Here is a 25,049-nt window from a genome sequence, read left to right as displayed (position 1 = left end):
ATCCACAGTGATGTGAATTCAATGTACCTCTCTTCCACGGAGCCACCAGCTGCTGCTGAGTGGGCCTGTCTCCTGCGTCCCCTGCGAGGAAGAGAGCCTGAGGGAATCTGGAACCTGCTTTCTATCGTGCGGGAGATGTTTAAGAGACGGGATAGCAATGCTGCTCCTTTGCTGGAGATTCTGACTGACCAGTGTCTCAACTATGAACAGGTATCTGAGCCTCTTTGCTACAGAGGAAAAAATTCTGGGGAATCAGGCTGAGTCAATGACTGATCCTACATGTCTGTACGATCCATCTCTAAATAACTTTTTTGATAACAGCCTATATTCATTATGGGCATATATTTCTCCACACTAAACTTATGTTGTAGCTTGCTCTTGCTCTGGCTCAGTGTTGCCCCAGCAACACTGTATCCCTGAAATACCTCAACCCTTTTAACACCGATATATGGAGTCTGAACTGTTTTGTTCCGCAAATTTGTTCTGATTTCTGCCAGTCAAGGTGATTTATTGTAATGATTTTTTTCCTAAACAAGTACATCACATATGAGCTGTCACTTTCATAAAGCCTAAAGAAATGTGTTGGGTGATAGAACCTCAAGTTCTTTGGTTGTTGTTGTAGATAATATATTTTGATGGGTCTAAGTAGTGATTTTTTTGATATTTTTGTAATTAATATTGGGAAAAATGTTTTCTTTGGCAGTTTAGGACACTGATCTCACTCTAATATAAAATGCAGTGCACGTTTCCTTATTACCTTATCACATACTTCAGCTTCAAGCAGGAGAAAGGAAATGCTTCATTTATTACATTTGTTCACTTTTCTTCCTCCAGATGTGAAGGCCTCTAGCAAGAGAACCTCCTGCAAGTGCTTTGTTTTGTTCTGTGGGCATGTGCCTTCCAAACAGAAAAAAAAAATGAGGCCCTTAGTTCTCACAAACCAATACAGCTTTAATGTTCTCAGCTATTTTGAAGTCAAATGAAAACATGGTACTAACTTCAGCTTCTGTTTCCTTGTGGGTATTGTAGTTAAGTGAGAACAAGGAGTGGGATGTTAACCACAACACAGCTCCACTGAACATTTTCTTCTGCAGATAACCGGCTGGTGGTACAGTGTGAGAACGTCTGCATCACACAGCAGTGCTAGCGGCCACACTGGGCGCAGCAATGGCCAGTCAGAAGTAGCTGCTCATGCCTGTGCGAGTATGTGTGATGAGATGGTAGTTCTTTGGAGGCTGGCTGTCCTAGACCCAACTATTAGTCCACAGAGGTGAGTACCAACGTCAGATAATCTAATGGGAGCTAGAACTCTTTAACCAATGGATACTGTCCTCGTTTATTTTTGTCACGTGCAAATACACTCAGGAGTTTTTTCCTGTAGATGACCTGTGTTTGTATCATTACCTCATTGACTGTTCAACTGTCACCCAGTCCTTTTGGAGCGTGTGCTATATAAGGCTGAAGAGCATTGTGATTGCCTTTAACTTAATTGCTTTTGCTGCTTAGTTTTAGCAACATCATGTAGTGTGAATAATTTGTTGTTTTCTGGGAGTTTTGTTTTACACATGAGTGTATGTCTGCATTTCAGTGTCCCAGTGGAGAACATTTATTTGAGTGGTAATACAGGCTTCTAATAAATTTTAATGCTTTTTGAATTTAACTGTTTGGCAATTTAATGTATTTTGCTATTGTCTATTTCAAGATGAACCATTTATTGCTTTCTGTGTACTTACGGAGCTTATTCTCTACAGTGTATTGACAAACAGTGTCACTGGTGTATTATTTTCTGTCAGTGTTTTCAATCATCTGAGGAAATACTGACAAGCTTATGCAGGCTTCTGAACCAGATTGTGCCTTGGTAAATCACTGCCAACTTTATGTAGCACAACTTGAATAGCAGTTGAGATATTGATGGCTCACGTTGAAAAACTGTGGTCAGCATTGTGATAATATTTTTAGTACACGCAGTCTGTGAAGTGTAGGGTGCTAAATATATTGAAAAAGTCTAATGTGAAATATATGGTCAGAAAAAGTTTTTCAGAACAGATGAAAACAGGATGGTATTTTAAATACAATCACACGTGAACAGCATTTGCTTTTGGTGAATTGTTGCATAACATTAGTACAGTGCCGTATCCTTGCAAGGTACACCAGGGACACTAAATATGTGCAGTTTCTGTCTTGTAAAGTTTACGGTATGAAGTAGGTAAATACAGCAGATGAAGACAAGTCAAAAATTGTAGGAAACTGGGAATGAGGTTTAAAATAAACACAAACATCAATCAAATCATATAGAAAAACCACAAAAGGCTTTTAATAAAGTATGTAATAGTGCTACATACATTCACATTCCAGTTATCTGGTGCAGTTCAAATTTGCTCAGATCTACTTGAGCTCATGTATAATTGAAATACTTCTGCTTGATTTCCTATTCTCTTGGCATTTTAATAGTCACCAAAAGAACCTTCTTCTATCCATCCTTGCTGTTCTTTCCATTGAATCATATGAAGACTTGCTACCTAAATCCGAATTCATTGTGGGTACTCCACCTTAAGTTACCTTTCCTGAATAATTCCCTCTCCTTTTTCCTTCTGAAAATTCTCTCCTCAGTTAAGCCCCACTGCCCTGCTCCCTTGAGAATTAAATTCTTTAGATAACTAGAAGCAGTCTATTCTGTTGAGCTTATTTTGTTCTAATACCCTTTTCACCTAATTTGGGTCACCCCATTTTGATTTTGTTTGGTTTTCTTTAGCTTTTGATAGGAAATCTGAGTGGATTGAAGTGTTGGACTTGTACCTCAAATCTCTTAGATGTGACAGAAACAACATGGCAGTTGATTGAGACACTTGGTGCAGAGCTAAAAGACTTTCTAGAAACTTCTTGAATTAGTTTGTCTAAACATTGTTATCCATTCAGACTATCTGGTTTGTATGCTTAGGCCGTATGTGAGATTCAGAGCTGTGAAATGCAGAAATGCTTTGTTCTTCCTGTGATAATATGGGACATGGGACTACCTGCTGTGTAATTTAAGTGAATTTAAGCCTTCTAGCTTGCTTCTTCCTCGGTTGCTTAAACATCAATTACGTATTTGTTTTGCTTGTTTTGTGCCTATGGTTTGCAATAGTTCAGTCTCCAGAGGACAGCCTGCTACAGCCTAAATTAAATTGCTGGGCTCTAGATAGGCGTATCGGGGAAGAAAGATACATGCCTAGGAGGTAGATTACGTGATCCTATCTGCCATAGTACTTCTCTGGACAGGCTGTATAGGTTGTTCTTCTGAATGTCTTGACTGGATTTGTTCACAATGCCATTTCGCAGCTGCTGCAAAATGTTTTGTCACAGAATCATAGAGTATTCTAAGTTGGAAAGGAGCTGCAAGGATCATGGAGTCCAATTCCTGGCTCTACACAGCACCACCCCAAAGCCAAACCACATGTCTGAGAGCAGTGTCCAAACTCTGCTTGAACTCCAGCTGGCTCGGTGCCGTGACCAGTACCTTGGGGAGCCTGTCCCAGTGCCCGACTACCCTCTGGGTGCAGAACCTTTCCCTAACCCCCAGCCTGACCCTCCCCATCCCAGCTCCATGCCGTTCCCTCAGGTCCTGTCGTTGTCCCCAGAGAGCAGAGCTCAGCACCTGCCCCTCCGCTCCCCTCATGAGGGAGCTGCAGGCCGCCATGAGGCCTCCCCTCAGCCTGCTCTGCTCGGGGCTGAACAAACCAAGGGCCCTCAGCTGCTCCTCGTATGTCTTCCTCTCTGGACCCTTCACCATCTTGGTAGCCCTCCTTTGGATGCTCTTTAATAGTTTTATGTCCTTTTTATATTGTGGTGCTCAAAACTGTATGCTGTACTTGAGGTGAGGCCACACCTGTGCTGAGTTCAGTTAATGATTCCTGCAGCAGTTTCTTGTGGCACTTGCTGGTCTGAGACTGCTGAGGCTCACATCACTAATGCCCTATCTGAGGCAGATAATCAGGGCAGATGGCATTTCATTTTAAACCTTCCAGATTGTATCATGTTTTCATGATGGCACTCTTTGCATTTTGTTTCTATGTCATGGGCCTATTCAGGACTTCATTGTTAGTAGACCTGTTTCCTTTTTTTAGCTTGTCTTCTTATTAATGTTGTTTATAGTCAATTCAGCAGAAGAGTTTTCTGATCAAAAGGAGGAGGTGTTTTGTGGGTGAAGAGGTAGTTTGGTGGTGGTGTGTTTTGTGTTTGCTTTCTAACCTGTCCTCTTACTTCTTCTCTTAGGCGCAGGGACCTTTGCTCACAGCTCAGACAGTGGCAGCTGAAAGTCATAGATAATGTTAAGAGGGGTCAGCACAAGAAATCACTGGAGAAGCTGTTCCAGGGTTTCAAGCCAGCTGTGGAAGCCTGTTACTTCAACTGGGAGGAAGCTTATCCCATTCCTGGGATCACCTACAGCAGCTCTGACAAGAAGAACTCATTCTGTTGGGTAAAGGCCATCCAGCAGAGGAGCTGCCGGTTGCAGTGTGCAGAAACTGCTTGTGAGGCTGGTAGAGCCCATGGACAGGAGCCCGGGGGATCATGTCTGCAGCCTGGGGACCGGCTGCGGCCCTCTCCCCAGGAGCCAGCGGTTCGTCCAAAGGAACTCACTGGAAAGCGGAAAGTTGTGTCTGAAACGCCACAGAGGGTTCTGAGACGACTTTCAGCAGAAGGTGATAAAGCTGTGTACAAGACTGCAGTGGGAAAAGCCAAATTGCCAGTGAGCAAAGGCTTGACCAGTAAACATAGTGGGAAACGGCGCATGAGCAGTGAGGACAGCTCCCTGGAGCCAGACTTAGCAGAGATGAGCCTGGATGACAGCAGCTTGGCTCTGGGGGCAGAAGCCAGCAACACGTTTAGTTTTACAGAAAGCCCTCTGAGCAGGAGCTACAGGGATACCTTTGAGGAGGACGGCGGGGTGTACTTCTCCGAGGGACCTGAGCCAAGTGTCAGGTCCACAGCCAAGAAATCAACCAAGGATCCTGTGGGGGAAATGTGTAGTGGTGATGATGATCTGCCTTCTGCAGACGAGAATGGCGGTATGAGCCTGAAGCCAGAAGAAGTAGGAGAGAATGGTGCAGCAGGGGGAGGGGACGATGGAGAAGAGGAAGACGATTACCAGGTGTACTATCTGAATCCACAAGAGGTAGCCAAGGAAGATGATGACAAAGCTGAAGGGGGAAATGAAGAGGAGCAGGATATATTTGCTGGTATAAAGCCTCTGGAGCAGGAAAACCGGATGGAGGTGAGCTGAGTCTAGTTCAAAACATTGTTTTGTGTTATTTTTCCATGTATTGATTACATCACGTTCTTGCCATCCTCCCAACTGTCACACTTAACCTAGTCTGTTGTTATAGCAAGTGCTTAACTATAAAGTCATCATAACCCGTTTTATCATAAGCTATCTACAGTCTTAATGTATTGATACCACATTTCTCTGTTTCTCTCAAGTTTGATTCCCTTTTGCTGTGCTCACTCCAAATGTGTCCAGTTTTAGCTGCTCCATCTCGCACTCCAGAACTTACACATGTACGCAAAACATGCTTGCTTTTTCCTCTAGCCATTTGGAAATGGTAGAATAATGCTCCACAGGCCAGTATTGGGTCCAGTCCTGTTCAAAATCTTCATTGATGATCTGGATGATGGGGTAGAGTGCATCCCTAGTAAATTCACAGATGACATGAAAACAGGGGTAGTGCAGGGTAAACCAGAGGATCGTGTTGCCATCCAGAGGGACCTTGAATGACTGGAGAGGTGGGCTGACAAGAATCTCACAGAATTTAGCAAGGAGAACCGCAAAATCCTGCAGCTGGGGAGGAACAACCCTGGGCACTAGTTCATGCTGGGGGCTACCCAGCTGGAAAGCAGTTTTATGAATATGGTTGAGGAGTCCTGGAGGACACCAAGTTGAACACAAGTCAGCAGTGTGCCCTTGTCACTAAGAAGACTAACAATATTCTTGGCTGCGTTTGGCAAAGTATTGCCAGCAGGTCAAGAGAGGTGATCCTTCCTCTCTCCTCAGTGTTGGTCTGGCCTGGGGACCCCACCCCCCCACAGTACAAAAGAGACCTGGACATGCTGGAAAGAGTCTAGTGGAGGGCCATGAAGATGAAGGGATTGCAGCACCTTTCCTCTGGGGAGAGGCTGAGAGAGCTGGGACTGTTCAGCCTACAGAAGAGGAGGCTCAGGAGGGATCTTATCCATGTCCATAAATACCTGAAGACAGGTGCAAAGAAGATGGAGCCAGGCTCTTTTCAGTGATGCCCAGTGCTAGGACAGGAGGCAGTGGGCATGAACTGGAACACAGGAGGTTCTGTCTAAACATCAGGAAGCACTATAGTTTGTGGGTGACTGAGTGGTGGTGCAGGTTGTCTGGAGAGGTTGGTGGAGTGTCCCTCCTTGGAGATCTTCACAACCTGCCTGGACCTGGTTCTGGGCAACCTGCTCTAGGTGTCCCCTGCTTGAGCAGGGGGCTTGGACCAGGTGACCTCCAGGGGACCTTTCCAATCTCAGCCATTCCGTGATTCTGTGAAGACTGAGCTGAAACTCATAATGAGTAAGATTGAGGCATGCCCAGCAGGAAAAAATTAAATCCAGCTATGTAAGCAGAAGTTCTCTGGAAGGCAAGAGATGATATAAATAGATGGTATCACATTTCTGTAGTAACCTCAAAATATGTTTAGGGTTTGCACCTATATAAGCAAGCAGCCAAAATGGAGATGCATGGAAACAGTTATTGTCAGTCAATGTGAATTCTATTCTTTGAGTTATTCTCTGATCTCTTATAGTATTGGAGGGAAGATGGGACCTAATCATGTGAGATAAGGCTTTTTAGGTCAGCTTGTAAAAGTATAGAGGTGAAGACCGAGGAAGGAGTTCTCTGGGAGCACCCGCTGCTGAGGTTAATTGTGAATTATATTTGCAAAGGCTTTGAGACAAGTGGTTTGAGCAGGCTGGCTCCAGCATGGGGGAATGTGGTTTGAATATTACCATCTGTTCTTTCTCACAGATCCTGTTTGCCTGCGCAGAGGCCCTGTATGCACATGGATACAGCAATGAAGCATGTCGCTTAACTGTAGAGCTTGCCAGGGACTTGTTAGCCAACCCTCCGGATCTCAAAGTGGAGCAGCCACCAACTAAGGTAGAGAGAATACTTGTCTAGTTTCAAGGGTGGAGGGTAACGTAGAAGGAAGGTGTGGGATGGGTACAACACCATTCCCAGGCATTTCGCATTTACTGTGATTCCAGGCCCTTTATTGATGCTGATTTTGGGTTGAACTCCTCTGGGTGTCATTCGTGTGCCTGATCTTGATTACAAATCCCTCCTCAAACAGGGCAAAAAGAACAAAGTATCAACCAGCAAGCAGACCTGGATGGCAACCAACACCTTGTCCAAAGCTGCTTTCCTGCTGACTGTGTTGAGTGAGCGGCTGGAGTACCACAACCTGGCCTTTCGAATAGGAATGTTTGCTCTGGAGCTGCAGAGACCACCTGCTTCTACCAAGGCTCTGGAGGTACAAAACATTTTGAAAAGGCAGTATCCATAAGAAATATTGTGCTGCTTAAGTGCTTATGTTTATATGGTTCCCATTTTAACTATTGAAGTTTGGTTATGCTTTTATATGTTTCCTTAAAATTGAGTACACTGGGACAAAAGGGGGTGTTCACAAATCCCAAGCACACGTTGATCTGCCAGAAACTTGATTAGAAATATCATTTCTAATATCTATATTAGAAATATCTATCTAATATCATATCATCTGGGTTTATCTCCATTGAAAGGAAGATCAGACCTCAGTGCCAAAAGGCCTATGATTTCAACAAAGTTACAGATGTGAGAACAATAAATGAGGGCAATATCTTCTATGAATATTTTATTTCAATTGGAGCAGTTTAGTTGTTGTTATCTCAAACACATGTACGTTTCCAGTTTTATTAGCTAATCTAGGGAAGAAAAAGACATTTGTAAACTGAATTGTATGTATTTGTGTTGGTGAAGTGGTTTGAAGTGTATTCCTTAGGGTGAACTGGAGTAATTGTTTCATGTTTGAAAACTGTTGCTTTACCTGATACTTCATTTGTTGGCCTGTGAGCACGTGCACAGCGCAGGCATATTGTTTTGGACACTGCCTGATTACTGCTAGGCTTCCTGTTTAGAAAGAGAAGTGTCCAATTAAGACCTTGTCTATGTGATTTGCAGCCACCTTGCAGGATTGAGCAGTCCCTGGAGATGTGTATTATTGCTAGTAATCCACCAAGTACACTTGTTCCACTGATTATCTCTACTTCTTACAGTCTGATTAGAAGATTAAGTGTGAGATTGGCAGTCACTAGCTACCCAAGCTGTTGCAGAGAAAACAATCACTTTCACACGTTAAAAATGGAGAGAATGCAGGAATGACACAGGGTAGTGAAATGTAGTAGGTCTTCATCCTGGTGTGCTAATACACATCGATGTCACCCCATGCCATTCAGCTGCTAATCAATCCCTCGTCTCTAATGGGTGTATTACTTAACTTAGCATGCTTTTTCCTATAATTGTGAGTCATCTTTTCCGGGGACTTAGCCAAATACTTCTCCTGATGTTCCTATGAAAGCTGATGCATTTTTCTGTATGCAGCTCAAGAATGAATAATTTGAGTAAAAACAGAGGTTGTGCATAAATCTGAGGCAAGACTTGCATTAAACTTGAATGTCTGTGTTCACTGCGGAGGGAATGGTTAAGGTGGCTTGGGTGCTAAGAGCTATTGTAATTCAATAATCCAATACTATCGTTTTACTTCAACATATGCATAGGGAAGAATGGCGCTGATGACACCTTCTTCTCTTTCTTTGTGGATACTAACCAGGTGAAGCTGGCTTATCAGGAGTCTGAGATTGTAGCTCTCTTGAAGAAGATTCCCTTGGTCACTAATGAGATGAATACTATTCGAGGAAGAGCTGAAGAACTCCGAGAAGGAACATTATGTGATTATCGTCCAGTCCTGCCTCTTATGTTGGCTAGCTTTATATTTGATGTCCTGTGCACTCCAGGTACTGTCTGCATTGGTTTGAATGTGCAAAGGGAACCTTCTGAGATTCCAGGTCTTGAGAGGATTTCAAAGAGAAACTGTCTCCAGGATAAGGCAACCTAATCGTGATTCTTCCCACACTGTTGCTTGTTCTTCCTTCCATGTTTCTCTGGAGATAAGAATTCTCTCTCCTTCTGCCTACATTTGAAACTTAGCATATTTCAGCACTGTTTGTGTGCTTTTGTAAAATAGTTAAAATGATTAACTTTTCTGCTCTTATGCTGGTTATATTCAGAGGAAGATAATATGAATCTAGTATTTAAAAAAAAGAACCCAACAGTGTTGGATTACATGACTTACTTGGCATATACCTGGCTAGTTTGGAGGCTTCTGAGTTTAGAGAGAGAAAGTGTGTGTGTGTTGGGGGGGGGAACAAGGCAGTGATGTGATTCTGGAACTGATAAAAGGATTAGGAATAGGACCACTGGAAGCTCTGCAAATTCAGAGAGTTCAGAAATAGCTTTTGCCCTGAGGTCCTAGTTCTGAAAGCTGAGCATTAATTCTCTTGTCTCCTTTCAGTGGTTTCTCCTACAGGTTGTAGACCCCCAAGTCGTAATTGGAATAATGAAATGCCTGGAGATGAAGAGCTTGGTTTTGAAGCAGCTGTTGCTGCTCTTGGTAAGAATCTTTTACAATATAAGTTTTTTCCTCATCCATGTTCTGCATCCTGCCTCATTTTGGATGGTGAGAGATTATTCCAGTTTGGTACAAAAATTAAAGGTTTGCACAGTTTATCAGAACAAGATGCAGAAAAATTCTGTACATCAGATTTGAGGTGTCTTTGCAAAGCTGTAAAAAATGGAGGGGTGATATGGGACAGGAACTTGAATGTTAAAGCAGTGAGTGTAGTTTAGCTTTCTTTCTCTTTTGTTGTGGAAGAAGTATTGCCTAGGCTTTGATGGAGATGGGTAGTTTCAAAGAACAAAAGGCAATCATTTCAGAAGAGGTTAGACAAAGATGGTGAAAGACTAGCAGAAGTACTCTCAAGTATTATCATGTACTGGGTTCCTGCCTCTCATTTAGCAGCTTCAGCAACAAAGCGGTGGTTATATGTATTATGTTGATAATAGTATATGCCTGTTTTAAAGCTGCATGCAAAAGAAGGAGTAGAACGGGTTAAACAAGGCCTGTCCCTCTGTTGCCTCCTATCTGAAAGGGCAAAGATGAGTTCTGTATGGTGAGGGAATGCTGGCCTGTAACACCTGCAGAAACTGGAAAAGTTTATTTCAAGATGAAGTGGACTTACCTGGGCTCTTTTTCATGGCATATTATGATCAGGTTGCTCTGACGCTTGTAGCAAGCTGAGCATTCTGGGGACAGACAGCAGCTCCTGTTTATTCATGACCTGTTTTTGAAGTTAACAGTAGAATAGGTAAAATTCTTCTTTTGCCTGACAGTGAGGTGAATAAAATAGTCTGAGGTGTATATCTAGTGCTAAGGATGTGGTGTAGTCCCATGGGCTCACTTGTCTTTTCATCCCTCTCTTTTCTGGCCTGTAGGCATGAAGACAACTGTCAGTGAAGCAGAACATCCTCTGTTGTGTGAAGGCACCCGAAGGGAGAAAGGTGATCTGGCACTAGCCCTGATGATTACTTACAAGGATGATCAGTCTAAGCTGAAGAAGGTGAGCCTCCCTTTAAAAGGGGAGAGGGAGGTGCAGAGCAAACCATGTTTGGATTTTGATGGATTGCAGAGTTTTCCAGTAAGCATAAGTCGCTATGTCATGTACTGATGGTTTACAAGCCACATTGTGTTTTTCTTGTCTCACTGATGCAAAATCTGACTGCACAGTGCGCATTGGCCTGGAAGAGGCACTCTTACCAAAGGCTTCTTAAGCTCCAGCTGAGGGATGCTTTCTGACTGTATTTAACGCTTTCGCTTACCTGCTAAACAAGTCCTTTGTCCCAGGGGCTTTCCGTGTGCTCTCTGTGTGTTGTATGGGGATTGATTCTGTTTTGCTGCAGGGATGTTGCCTTGCTGAACAGTGTATCTAGCAAAACCTTTGTTTGTTAATCTCTCACCTCTTCTATTTACAAGTTCAATCCACCTGTGCCTTAATTTTCCATACAAGAGAGAGTACCGTTCTGCCCCTCCTCCCCACCCCATGCCCCAAAGGAAAAACAAAAATACCAAAAACTGCTGAAGCTTCAGGATTATTTTTTTTAATACTTTATACTCAGAAGCACTTCTACCCGGAAAGAATATGATTAATGTCTTTCTGTCTCCTAAAGGAGAAGCTCTTTTGCTAGTCTTCTCTGCTATAGTGAATAACAGGGAGACTGTGATACTAAATATTAAAAATAAGTGCTCTGTCACACTCATGATGTTTATTTCATGTAGAAAGTGAACAGTAGAAACGGACAAGCCTAAAATACATGGTCATGCCTTGTTCCCCGATTCTGTAATTAATAAGGATAAGAAAGTGTTACTGTAGATTAGTGGAAAACAATTTCTCTAGTGTTTGAAAATCTAAAAAAGCTTTGCCAGTTCCTCAGTAATGGTATGATGGGGTTTTTTGGATGATGAGCACGGAATTTTAGTGACTTAAACAAGAACATATAATGACTGGCACTAAATATAGAGTCCTCTGTTCTGTCCTTGATGTGCCAGAATTACTTCTGTATTGTGAGTTTTGGATGCTTTCCAAATAAAGCCAATGGCTTTTTGAAGTGAAAAGGGGGATAATACTGAGTACAAATGAAGCATTGCTTCCTCAGCAGTGCAGGCCACATGGCTGTCAACTGTGCATAGGTGATGTTTAGTGCAAGAAGATGTTTATTCTCTTGAAAGCAGGAATCATTTTTCTCCAACCAAATGGAGTTTGTTGTCCACCTGGAAGTTGGTTTGATACTTTCCCACTATTTTGTAGTGTAATGCCTGTTCTCTTACCTGCCTGGAAAGCTCTTCTTTGTTTTTTCCTTGCTGTTAAAGATTTTAGACAAGCTCCTGGACAGAGAGAGTCAGACTCACAAGCCACAGACTCTGAGTTCCTTCTACTCCTCCAGCAAGCCTACAGTAGCAAATCAAAAATCTCCTTCCAAACATGCAGCCCAGTCCACTGCAGCTATCCAGCAGCTTCCAGGGACTTCTGTCACTCAGCAACCTGGTGTAAGCCCAGCAGTCCAGAGCAGTCCTGAGAACTTTGTGGAGAAGAGTGCACAGGGTAAGATGTGATTTATAAGGGCTATGCTATGTTCTTGTCTGTATTGAGAAGTAGTCAGAGTGACTTTATGTACTTTATGTTACCATCTGGCTGCTTGGTAGTTACTAGACTGTCATTCCTCTGTTGTTTGGCTGAATCCATTTCTGTACTCATGTAGAAATTCAAGCTAATTTTCAGGCTTTCCTATCTTGACCCAGCTGTGTAAGCCAGTTACCATGAAACTACCGTGTTTCCATCTTTTAGGTTTGTATCAGAGGTGCAGTGTTCAAAAAGTCACATACTGAGTCAGGTGCCTTCATGCAAAATAAATAACTAAGATTGCTGAAGGTCATTAGAGGAGATAAATGGGGTGTGATTTTCTTCCATCTGTGCTTGCTCTTCGTTGGCAAGCATTACATCTGTTGGAAAGTGGATGCTCTCTTAACTGTTCCCAAAAAGATCAGTTATGACTGAGGATAAATGCAATAAGGTTAGGGTTGCTGGAGCATTTTTCTTGTAAAACTTTGTCCACAATTGCAGCAAATTTTCCAAATCTTGATTTAAGCTTAAGTGTTCTTGGCCTGGTATCTGATGAAATGCTTAATAAAGAAAGAAAATTGAGATAATCCTATTCATAAATACCACTCATTTTAAAAATGCATTACTCTTTTCATATTTATACTTCTGAAGTGACCACATCTGGTTTTAGAGATGCAGAAACAAACCATAATGTTTACCATGTCACTGTCCTGTTTATGCAGAGAGCTCTCAGAGGCCCCCCTGTGAGCCAGCTGGTGAGTCTGCTGTCCTGAAGCAAGAGGGAAAGGTGCCCAGTCGTCTGGCCCTTGGAAACCGAGGTGGATACAACGGGAGATGCTGGGGTTCACCTGTTAGACAGAAGAAGAAACACACAGGTAGGAACTGACAATTCGTACAGCATCTAGTGCCGTGCTAGGCATTGCTCTGGGGTTTCAGTTGTTCCCTTGCTACTTCATTCCACTTTTCAGCCTTTCCTGTACTACAGGATTGTCTCTGAGATGTTTGGTATGGCAGAACAGGTTTTGATCCATAGATTTCCTCCCCACCTTTTTCTGAATTGCAGTTTACCATGTGCATACTTTTCTCACAGCAGCTGTACTCCGGGTGATAGATTAGGTATCTGGAACAGAATGTTTGTTGGGCTCTGGGAGCAGAGCACTGTCCTCCTGTGTACAGAAACAAATTCAGAGGAGTTGCTGCCTCTCACACTCCTCTTCAGAAGGGTGTAAGTTAGAGGCTAGAGGATATGAAAAATCTTTGTATAAATTCTGCAGCAGGGTACCTGTAGAACCTAACTTTGTATGTATATTTGTTTCTTGTTGTTATACTCTGCCATAAAGCTTGGCAGATGGAGTGAGGGGCTGGGACGATGCGAAGGAGGAAATAAACACATTGTTCTTGGACTGTTCTGCTTTTTAGTCCAAGAACTGTAAAACGTCAGTGCTATCTGTGGCCAAACTGGCTGATTTAATCTCTTTTAGTTTGCAAAGTTAAATGCTCACTGACATGACTGATCTTAGTTGGGACTGTAGGTGATGTGGGTAGAAGTTTACCTGCTGACTGTACTGTGTTTGTTCTGGTGTTGTAGGCATGGCTAGCATTGACAGCAGCGCTCCTGAAACCACCTCTGACAGTTCTCCAACGCTCAGTCGGCGACCACTACGTGGGGGGTGGGCAACAACATCGTGGGGCAGAGGACAGGACAGTGACAGTATCAGCAGTTCTTCGAGTGATTCGCTGGGATCTTCCTCTTCCAGTGGCAGTAGGAGAGCCAGTGGGGGAGCCCGTGCAAAGACTGTGGAAGTTGGCAGGTAATGAGTGGTGTCACTGCACAGAATCAACCTCTAGGCCTGATGTCAGAGAACTGGCGTGTGTGCATCAGGAAGTACTTCCTTGGGAGAGTTTGCTTTGTCTCCTCTGGACCCTAAAATAGGAACTCCGCACCCAAGTTAGTGAACTTGGAATATTGTTGCTATCTGAAAGTTTCCTCTGTGCCTTTCCCCTAGGTATAAAGGGAGGCGGCTGGAGAGCCATGCTCCTCATGTTCCAAACCAGCCGTCAGAGGCAGCTGCTCACTTCTACTTTGAATTGGCCAAGACAGTCCTCATCAAAGCTGGTGGAAACAGCAGTACCTCCATCTTCACCCACCCTTCCTCCAGTGGTGGGCACCAGGGACCACACCGCAACCTTCACCTCTGCGCCTTTGAGATCGGGCTGTATGCGCTAGGGCTGCACAACTTCGTGTCCCCCAACTGGCTTTCTCGAACTTACTCCTCCCATGTCTCCTGGATCACAGGTTACAGCAGAACTTCATCGGGAAGCTTGCTTTTGGGCAGGAAGGGGTGGGGGACGAGCTTATTCCCAAATGTGATGATGATGATGTGCTATGGGAGTTGTGTAAGCTGCTGGCACAGCTGGCAGCACAAGCTGAGCACCAGCGATTTACATACACAGTGTTTTGCTTCAGTCCTCCGAGCCACAGACCTTTCTCAGAAGGTTTTTGGAAAGGGAGGTACACAGACTGGTTTTAACCTATCCTTTGGGGGTCTGCCAAAGAGAAAGATATTTGTCAAGTTTGAGTGTGCTCTTTGACTGTGTTCAGCATTTCACTTTCCTCCTCCCTGTTTGTACCCAGACCTACTGCCTGCTTTCTACCCACATGGTTTCCAGAGCCTGAAAAACACACCTTTGAAAATTCACGTTTTCCTGACATGAGAGAAATAGAGCAAGAGTCCAGGCTGTGGTTTCTGGGTACTAAAATCAACTATAGCAAGTTCCTCTCACTGTTTGAAATGCATCTTTAGCTTAACTTTGATTATGGCACCCTCACTTTCTGCTGGCTTATCAAGAGCTCTTCCCTGCCCTGCGTTTTGGGAGGAAGAGCCTACATTTGACTTGAAGTGTGAGAAGAGTGACTGGGCTCTGTTGCTGGTACTGAAGGAAGTAATGAGTGCATCTCCTTTTGAGGGAGAGCTGGCAGGAATTTTGTTGGGTACGGTCAGTAGTGTGAGAGTCTTCTCTTGTACTCTTAGGGCAGGCTATGGAGATTGGTAGCGCAGCCTTGAACATCTTGGTGGAGTGTTGGGATGGACATCTGACCCCCCCAGAGGTGGCATCGTTGGCAGACAGAGCCTCGCGGGCCAGAGACTCCAACATGGTGCGGGCGGCTGCTGAACTGGCGCTCAGCTGCCTGCCCCATGCCCATGCCCTGAACCCAAATGAGATCCAGAGGGCTCTGGTGCAGTGCAAGGAACAGGTGAGCATTGCATCGGGGCCACCTAGCACAAGCTGACTGCCAGCATCAGGGACATACTGTTACTTGGGGGCCCCTCTCTGCTACTGGATAGCCCTAGTCTTATTTCTGTGGGTTTGTCTTAATAAATAGCTGAGGTTATTCTGCTGCATAGTTGTGATCTAGCTGCTCCCCTTAGCATCAGTCATTTTAGAGTGCCTTGTACTTCTCTCTGCTTGTAGTTTTGCCCTCTGTTTCTGGGTTTGCATTCTTCACTTCACCTCTGGTTTTGCTTTTTTCTCACCACCCTCAGGACAATCTGATGCTGGAAAAGGCCTGCATGGCAGTAGAAGAGGCAGCGAAGGGAGGTGGCGTGTACCCAGAAGTCCTCTTTGAAGTAGCGCACCAGTGGTACTGGCTGTATGAACAGACTGTCGGTGGGACCCCGGCCCAGAGAGAAGGCGCCACGGGCTGCAGCGCCAGCGGTGCACGGGCTGCCTCCGAAACAACACGAGGGTTGACAGACAACCGGGTGACCACTGAGCCGACCACTGTAACAGTAGCAGCTGCAGTGACTGCAGCAGCAACGGTCATGCCAGTGATCTCTGTGGGGTCAACCATGTACCAGCAGCACACAATGGCAGGGCCGGCGATGGCGCACACACACACGCAGGGCCTCCACCCCTACACCACCCTTCAGACTCACATTCCCTGTAATCCCCAGTATATCGGACACACTATCCAGCACATGCCGCGTCCAGCTGTCTTCCCAGTGCCTGGCTCAGCATACCCGCAGGTGAGTTTTGCCTGTAGCTTGTTTATTTACAGTAATTTTGTGTGACTGCTGCCAGAAGTATCTGTGGCTGGGGAGAGTGTGGGGCAGGACCTGCTGTGGCTTGAGATCTGGCTTCTGTGCTCACTTACTTGCTGATTTGTGATACCTATTTAGACTTCCCAGCTTGGCTTTTGAGGTGATAAGGAGCCTTCTGTGGGCGCGTGTAATGTCTCAGGAAAAAGCAAAAGATAACATATCACTAGTTTTTAATTTTAATTGCCCTATAGTTTCTCAGAATATGCAAGGCACTTGACAGAAAGTTTGTCATCTTGACACTACATAGAAACTACAGAGGGAAAATTAAAAAAAGTTATTTTAACCTCTGCCTATTTTTGAAAGTTCTTGGAATGTGTTTGTGGAAAGATTAGATTTAAATGGAGGAAGAGCAAGCAGATGTAATAGTCATGTGGTGCAAGTTAGTTACTGTGCTGCTTACTGAGCTTCCTCCTCCTTGTACGATTGGATTTCCCATGCTCTGGGTTTTGTGTGGGGACATCATGTTTTGAACTTCTAAATGGTCAAATAGAGTAGACATGACTGTTGCTCATCTTCTTTTTTAGGGTGTCCATCCAGCGTTCATAGGAGCTCAATACCCTTACTCGGTAACAACGCCATCACTGGCAGCTACAGCAGTGTCATTCCCTGGTGTGCCAGTCCCATCCATGACGCAGATTGCGGTGCATCCCTATCACAGCGAGACGGGACTGTCACTGTCTTCCAATGTAGCGAGTAAGTGTTACAGCCCTGGACTGGGCGTAGCATAGGAGGTACAGCCTCACAGCTGTACCCCAGCCACGTCCTGCTCCTCACCAACATTGGTTGGTTGGCACCAGAGTTATTGCTCTGAGAAGTTCTGAACAAATCCACCCCAGCCTAAAGATGTGCATGCTCAGGGGTACTGGTTCATTATGGGGCCTGATTCAGCTAGTGGAGCTTTAATTTCTGTGTAGATACGTTTCCAGTACTGAGCTCTCTGTTTGGAGGTGTCCTGGCCCTTCTGACCTCTAACTTGCTAGAGCTTTAGCCCTCTTTGTTATTTTTTTCCCCCTCAGCAGCCTCTCCTCAAGACAAGGTGAGCATAGATGATCTTGAGCAGTGGTTCCTTTGGATCAGATGAACAGGCAGTAGCATTAATAGGTGTCTTTCATGCCCTGAGGAATTTGAGGCAGCCGGTACCTGAAACGTGGAACCTCTGTAGAGAGGACAGATGTTTTGGCAGTCATGGCAATGGCAGTCTGAACGACTGCTCACACGTTGTGTTGGGGCTTGAGTGGTGGTGGAGATCATCAGGCAGTGAGCAGCACTGGAACAGCATATGTTGACTGAGTTGTGGACGTGTTCTCATTGCCACGGGGTTCTGCACTAGCAAGTTGTGGTTGGACCCAGGCTCTGTTATGCCCTAACTGCAGTGGCTATGATGTGTCTGTTTATGAATTTGTTTATCTATCAGTGTGTTGCAACTCACTAGGTTCTAAAAACTTGGCATATGGGAAAACACTTAAGAGATGTGCTGGCCTCCTTCATATCCAGATTATCAAGAGAAAGGGGATTCCTTTTCAGTTACTTTTAAGCGCGCTATCTTTAATTTCAATGCCAAAAGACACCGCAAAAGGAAATACAAGAGTCCTGAAGGCCTCAGGATATAAAGAGTATCTTTTGCTGACAGCCTTAGTCCTAGGCTGATGCTGTGACTCTTAGCAATGAGAAGCCATTTCTGTAAGAGTTATGAATCTTCTAGAAGTGTTAACTAATCCTAGAGCACTTACACTAACAAAAGAATAAAACAACCCCACCCTTCCCACTTGCCATTGTTTATGGTTTTCAGAAACTTGTTTTCAATTCTTAAAATACGGTTTTGCTGTTCCTGGAGTACATAGGCACATGGTGACGCTCAGGCTCTGGCAACAGTTCAGCTTAGCTCATTCTTGTGGGTTTTTCTCCTCGGCCAGACGTCAAATGCAGCGTGGATTTTGCCCCACTTTGTGGATTGTTTGGCACTGTGTGTTTGCTTGGCTGAGGAGGTCAGACAGATCTGTCCTGGGAGGCACATTGTTCTCAGTTATTCAGCTGTTCACTAGTAAACATTAAAAAAAATGTTGGAGGGGTCAGGGGAAGAGAGAAATCAGAATTTGGAGCATTGCCCAAATGTGTAGTAGCACCACATGAGAACTACCACTACCATGGTGTAATAGTACCACAGAGAACCTGTGAAATACAAGTGGCAATGTGCACCCACCTAATAGCATCTCTGCTCTGAAATGCTCAAGAAAACCTTGTTTTTCCTTCTCCATGCCTTTCTTGAGAGAGAAAGATTAACTCGAGTCCCTTGTCAGAATACAGCTTACTGGCTCAGTGTTAGCTGCTGTCTATACAAGCTTGTGTAGTACAATGTGTAATGGGTTTTCCTGTGATTTCCCTTGAATTTGCCCATATTAGTTCACTGTCTGAACGTGACAGAACCTTCTCAAGTTCCCTTGCAGTTTTTACTGTAGATAACTGCTGCCAGTGTGTGCAACAGCTGTTCTTTACAAGGTTTGATTGGAAGCTAGCCTCCAGTAATGTTCTTCCCACATAGTATCTGGATGGAGTCATAGCTGACTTAAACAGGAGTGGAAGAACTTTGCAATGTTAGACTTTCTTTGAGAGACTTAATACTGTTCTGGCTCAGGGATTTTCCTCAGCAGTTTCACATCAGATGTAGATGTGCACGTGTGTGTTTCCGTAGACAAGAAATCAGAACCAAACATCATTTAGTAATAGCAAAGGCCTTGGAGTCAATACCTCTATTTACATGTAAAACATGGATGATATGCACGTCCATGGTATATTGCAGAAGAGATGGGCAAGTGTGTAAATCGACCCCCTTCAGGCCCTGCTTGCAAATAAAATAGAAATATTCTTAGCCCCTTGTATTTCAGTTTTAAGTCTGTGGTTTTCAGTTGCTGTATTGTTCTGTTTAGGGGAACAGGACAGTACATTGGCAGGGGGTGGTCAGTTGAGGGAGATGACGGCCCAAGTAAACCTTCTCCTAGGCTTGGTGGTGGGTCCTAATGCTGCTGTTTTGCTCTCTTCAGTAGGAAGTGTCCATGCAGGATCAACGTTCCCAGCGATTCAGGGGGCTTCCTTGACAACTCTGTCCTCACAGCCCAACTCCCTTGTTACAGGGGGTTTTCCTGCCGAGGATGAGCAGCACAGTCAGCCTGTGAGCCCCCAGGGTCTGCACTACCTCCACTCCGCATACCGAGTTGGTAAGGATGGCCAAGTGGGTTTCTATGGCCCCGTCAGAGGGATTCAGGGCAGGGCTGCAGGTTTTCACTCTTGTTTGGTAATTCGCTACTGCACCTGTTGGGGGCGATGGCATCCTAGCTACCTGGGGAAAGCCAGTTTATAAGGGAGGCATAGCAATCCTTCCTCCTTTGCTATGAAGGTTGAAAAGTTGCTGCTGAGAGCTATGAGAGTAGAAGAGAAAGCTCAGTGGGTTAGAACGGGGAAGAGTCTTGCCTCTCAGCTGATGTATTCTAAAGGAGTCTGGAGGGCGTTCTGAGGATGTGGTTGTGGAAGTTGTGACAGTGTGAAACAGTGGAGTTCAGTTCCTGCTGCTCACAGATGGTGCAGGCACACCTCTAACTTAACACCAGTTGAGTCTTCAGAGGCACAGAGGGATGTGACCTGTGCCTCTCCAACTAGGTTGTTGAAGACTGACACGGAGCGTGGGGATGTAATGGTGTTCTCACAGCCACACTGGTTGTGAGGAAACTGTCTCTGCCTTACAGTGTCGCTGGTACAGGGCTGTCAGTCAGTCGTGGGGTTTGTCATTGAGCGTAGACTGCAGGGAGCTACTCAGATACGGTCACAGTCCAACCCAGCAGGTACTTGGGGAGGGAGGAGGAAGCCTCCTAGGATAAGCAAAGCCAGCGCAGGACAGCAAAAGAAGTGAAACAGCAAGAAAATGGAAGAAAAACTGCCTGGATGTTGCCTGAGTTTTTTTTTTTTTGAAAGCTAGAGAAGGAAGTACTGAGTCAGAAGGAAGTCTGAGTAAGGAAGGGGTGCAGATGTCATGGGAAGCATCATAGCAGTAAGCAGTAAGCCATAAAAGGCATTTAATAGCCCAAGTAACAGAATAGGGGATGGGGGAAGAGGATCTGGAAGATCAAGACAGGCTTTTGCATTACATAGCACCTGCCGGTATTTTAAAGCTGTTTAAATGGGAGAGTTTGTGTGAGGAACTGTAACAGAATGAGTGAAAAGTTTGCAGATTGACGCTACTGCAGCTCCCTGTTGGCCTGTTGTCTTTGCAGCTAAGTAGTTTGATTTGAGTAGCCTCTCTGTTGCAAAACTTGGAGCAAATCTGTTGCTCTCCGGACAACTTTTGTAGTGCAGCCTTTGGAGCTGGACCCTGCTGTAGATCCCAGTGGAGCGTCTCTTGGCAGCTCTGTGAGCTGTGATGGCTGTGCACGTTCCCAGCCTGGAGCAGACCCAGCTGCTTCCTTTGGTGACAGTCTCCAAGATGGGCCTTCTGTTTCTCTGTGGACTTTTTGCAGCCAGGGAATTTTATGCTGGAGAAGGGCAGGCCAATGAGGTGGTGTTGCAGTGAGTAAAGTGCTAGACTAAGTCTTACAGGGCAGAAGTGCTGCTTGACTCTGGCTGCCCCTCTCTCACAGGGATGCTGGCTCTGGAGATGCTTGGCCGAAGAGCTCACAACGACCATCCCAACAACTTCTCCCGCAGCCCACCCTACACGGAGGATGTAAAATGGCTCCTTGGGTTAGCTGCAAAGTTAGGTAAGGCTCAGAGCAGTACTTCAGCAGAAATCCACTTCTTGGGATTTGGACCACGGGGGGGAAAAAAGCTCTCCTAAGAGTGGAACTTCAAAGACTGGGTGAGCCTGCTGTCTGATTCCATTTCTGAGGGTTTCAGAAGATCCTTGCTGCTCTTTCACCCTGGCAGTCTTCCCTTTTTTGGGTTCTGTAGGCTTGCTATTGAATTTTGAGGCACTGGATGCATGGGGTTGGACGGGGCTCAGAACTTCCATTCTGTAACAATAACCTTTTCTTTTCCCTTTCCGCTATCTCAGAGGTATTCTTTTCTTCTTTGTGTGCATTTATGCCTTCTGTGAAGACCTTTTATAGGAATAGATGCTTAACCCACCAAACATTTGGGTTTTCCTTTCCTTTTTTGGGGGAATTTGTTTTACTTACACTTTTATCTTGGATCTTTTTTTTTTCCTTCTTATGTTCTTAATTCTTTCATCAGCACTAAGAACTTAAAAGCAACTCTACAAACAGCCTGCTTAGTGGCATGACTGCTGCTGCTGCTGCAAGGGAGCTCCACTGCAGACAGCAGTGGGGAAGCTTGAATCTCCTTCCAGCATCCACAAGACTTGGGTGCTGGTGCTGCAGGTGCTTCCTAGATGGGAGGCTGGAAGAGATAGGAGGAGGTGCAGTGCATTCTTTTCTCTGTAGTTACCTTGCCACACCAGTTTTCTTTCATATCTCTTTTTAAAGACAGGTCAGCTGGGAATATCAGTGACTGAGTGGTACTTGGTCTCTACTCAGACCTGATGGATGCATCAGAATAATCTCTTATCCCCATGAGTTTGCTAGACTCTTCCCTAAGCCTGCTGGGAGGATACATTACACTGAGAAGAAGGTGTTCCAAGTCCAGGTTCTTGCTGGGAAGTGCATGATTTTTTGAGTGTCTCTCACCTTAACACCGTTGTTCTGACCTCTCCTTCCTGTGCAGGTGTAAACTACGTGCATCAGTTTTGTGTTGGTGCAGCCAAAGGGGTGCTGAGCCCTTTCGTGCTGCAGGAGATCATCATGGAAGCTCTACAGCGGCTCAACCCTGCCCATGTGCACAACCACCTGCGCACCCCAGCCTTCCACCAGCTGGTGCAGAGGTGCCAGCAGGCCTACTTGCAGGTAATCTGTGGTCTGTCTTCCTGCCCTGCAAAGCTGCCTGCCCTGCAGGAGCTGTCCGCGTGTGCACATGCAGAGAGGGGAAGGGGCCTTGGTTACTGGTAGCTGAACTGGTGCGCTGCCTGATGCATGCCTCGCCCTCAGCAGGGACTGCAGCGGGCACAGCTTGCCTGTGTGGAGGCTGCATACAGAGGGCCACACTGCTGATTCTTCTAAGGCCACTCACCACACTGGATGGAGTGGTTTTACGTTCCCTGTCCTCTTTCTTTCTCACTCCAAGAGCTACACAGGTCTTTTAACTTTTTCCTTGCTTTGTTTTCAAGACACCTATCCAACTCTTTCTAGCCTTTTTATTCTTTCCTCTTTTGTAGTCTGTCTTCACGACATCACAAAGCCCTGGCTGGCTGGTGTGCCAGTGCTGGCATGAATAGGGGAAGTAGCTTGGTCACCTACCAGTACAGATGAGATAGCTCAGGTTTTACAAGTTTTTTACTAGGATAAATGTGTTTCCATGAGCCAGCTGCCTGTTCCTTAAAACGGTGTAAACAGGACACCCTCCATACACCCTTTTCTCTGAATAAGTGACCATAAGGGTGGTTCTGTAGACATGCTGTCCAGGTTTGGTTAGCTGTCCTATCACCTGGCTGGTATTTCTGGCAATGACAGCTTCTTCACTTGAGCTGTTTTACTGAGCTCCATTAGGGAAACAGATTTCTCAAAGGCTGGACTGGCAATTTTGGAGCCTGAGTTGATAAACTGATGGAAGTAGCAGGTGACGACAGAGTGCTGGCCCTAGAGGTATTCTGTAGCAACTTAGTGCAAACCTCACTCTTGCCATACCCCTCAGTGCAGATGATGTCCAGTGACTGTGCCGGGTCCCCACATGTAACCTGCAGAACGAACAGTGTGAGGGCTGGGTGCTGCTGGGCAATGGAGCAGAGCTTTAGCTGACCCTTTTGCTCTGTACTACGCCACCAAATGGTGCTCATGAAGAAGAGAGTGCTTGCTGATGCTGTGTGGTGCATTTGGTACTCTGAGGTCAGCAGCTGCCTTGGCCACGTTAGGATGTAAGATACAACACTACTGTCTGTTGAGCTAACTCTCCTCTCTGTCAGAGCCTCTGAGTCTCGGGACCTCTCGCAGGGTAACGTGAGCGCGTGACGTATCACCTTTGGAGCTCTTGAGTCCTGCTAAGAATGTCACCAGCTTGCGGGTGGTGAGCAAATACCTTAAGGCTTTTTCCCTGTTCCCATCCAGTACATCCATCACCGGCTGATCCATCTCATTCCAGCTGACTACGATGACTTTGTGAATGCCATCCGCAGCGCCAGAAGCGCCTTCTGCCTGACTCCCGTGGGCATGATGCAGTTTAATGATATTCTCCAGAACCTAAAGCGCAGCAAGCAGACAAAGGAGCTGTGGCAAAGGGTGTCTCTGGAAATGACCACCTTCTCACCATGACAGCGGGCGGAGCTCCACGGACACACAACCCTTTGCCCTGCATAGTTGTAGTTCCATTTACACCATCCTTCCTTCTGGTGTCTTTTTTATTTTAGTTTTAACTTGTTGGAAACCACTGATTTGATGTATTTATACCATAACATTCCTCTCCAGCACTGTTGCGTGTTGGCGCTCTGCTTTGCTCGCTCTTCCTCCACCTTCCCAGTGGGTTGCAGGCTTCAGAGGCATCAGGTAATGAGAAGGAAGTCGAGCTGGCTGCCCTGTGGTGTAGTCACTGCTTTTTTCCCTGAGCCCCTGGAGGCTGTCCTGCGAGCAGTCTGCAGTGTGATTACGCACGTGTTTGAGGGGTGGGGGAGTCTGTCTTAAATATTTATTTTGGCATTTATAAATATGTAAACTTTTTTTTTTTGTTTTTGTATGGGCTTCTCTTACTCCACACACCATCTCCTGTTGGGAGAGGCTGGGACTGCCGTGCACAGCCAGTGCTCCCTCCATTCCTTTCAGCACCTCCTGCTGAGAGAAGCTGAGACTGGAGTAGCAGGGCCGGGGCCACCTCTGCAGCTTTCTGCAGCAGCTGCTGCTGGCAGAGGCTGGAGCTGGGGCAGTCAAAGTCCAAGACTGCTCTGAGCTGCCTGGAGGCTGCCAGAAGTGCTCAGGCTCTTTCTCAAGAGTGTCCCTCACTGGGCACTCCTGGCTCTTAGGACGTTTTGATCCTGGTCGTTCGGAGTTGTACAATCGTGTTTCTTTTGGCTGGGGTATTACTCTCCTGTAATCAGTTTCTTATCCCTTGTCTCTTCTCGTTTCCTGATTAAACACTCGTTTTCTTAGACTGACTCTCTCTTCTCTCTGCTGTGATGTTGACAGCGATGGAACTGGCCAGCTGTGTCAGTGGGAGCTCCTGTGAGCTGCTAGCTAGCTGTCTTGCCTTGGGAAATAGCCGCCAGCACGAGGCAGGTGGCCAGAGCCAAAAGTTTTTTGCCTGGTACTGCTCTGAGAATGACGTGTCTCTGCAGAGGCTGAGGTACGTGCTGACTGGGTGGTGAGGGGCGTGAGCGGAGCTGGTGGCCTGGGGCATCCCGTGCAGCGTCTACTCTTCTGCCAGCCTCTGGGTTCCTCTTCCAGTGCGGACAGCAGCAATACCGTGTGGTGACGGCAGCTCTGTATTTCCAAAACCTTATGCAAAACAGTAGCTGCTCGCACTTGGTGTAATTGATAAGGACTAGTGGTGTGCTTCCACGAGTTTTAAGAGGTATTTGGTGGACTATCTCAGAGATGCAGTAGGGACAGTGTTGCAGAAAGTTAATTTTAGAAAGCTTTTATTTTTGTGCCAAGGAAATTTAAAAGG

General features: G+C 45.6%; 1 protein-coding gene across 3 annotated transcripts in view; it reads left to right on the top strand.

The window, feature by feature from the left end:
- The window catches only part of ZSWIM8 (zinc finger SWIM-type containing 8), a 65,406-nt gene extending 40,869 nt beyond the window's left edge, over positions 1–24,537 (top strand). The window contains exons 8-26 of one of the 3 annotated variants that reach the window (XM_068689475.1): positions 9–210; positions 1,095–1,270; positions 4,252–5,251; positions 7,016–7,147; positions 7,341–7,520; positions 8,856–9,039; positions 9,597–9,695; positions 10,577–10,701; positions 12,009–12,240; positions 12,981–13,133; positions 13,847–14,069; positions 14,265–14,554; positions 15,291–15,514; positions 15,804–16,286; positions 16,886–17,054; positions 19,400–19,573; positions 20,987–21,106; positions 22,068–22,246; positions 23,501–24,537. In XM_068689475.1, coding sequence (XP_068545576.1) covers positions 9–210; positions 1,095–1,270; positions 4,252–5,251; positions 7,016–7,147; positions 7,341–7,520; positions 8,856–9,039; positions 9,597–9,695; positions 10,577–10,701; positions 12,009–12,240; positions 12,981–13,133; positions 13,847–14,069; positions 14,265–14,554; positions 15,291–15,514; positions 15,804–16,286; positions 16,886–17,054; positions 19,400–19,573; positions 20,987–21,106; positions 22,068–22,246; positions 23,501–23,704 — 4,549 coding nt within the window. In that variant the 3' untranslated portion in view covers positions 23,705–24,537. The remainder of the gene's footprint in view (positions 1–8; positions 211–1,094; positions 1,271–4,251; positions 5,252–7,015; positions 7,148–7,340; positions 7,521–8,855; positions 9,040–9,596; positions 9,696–10,576; positions 10,702–12,008; positions 12,241–12,980; positions 13,134–13,846; positions 14,070–14,264; positions 14,555–15,290; positions 15,515–15,803; positions 16,287–16,885; positions 17,055–19,399; positions 19,574–20,986; positions 21,107–22,067; positions 22,247–23,500) is intronic. The other 2 variants (XM_068689476.1, XM_068689477.1) reach the window with 2 other exon arrangements.
- Positions 24,538–25,049: the final 512 nt, after the last annotated feature.

The sequence above is a fragment of the Anas acuta genome, chromosome 7 (genome assembly GCF_963932015.1).
Source record: "Anas acuta chromosome 7, bAnaAcu1.1, whole genome shotgun sequence".
In the NCBI taxonomy this organism is placed as follows: Eukaryota; Metazoa; Chordata; class Aves; order Anseriformes; family Anatidae; genus Anas; species Anas acuta.
The sequence above is the reverse complement of the archived record's forward strand: the minus strand, read 5'-3'. Positions and strand labels throughout refer to the sequence as shown.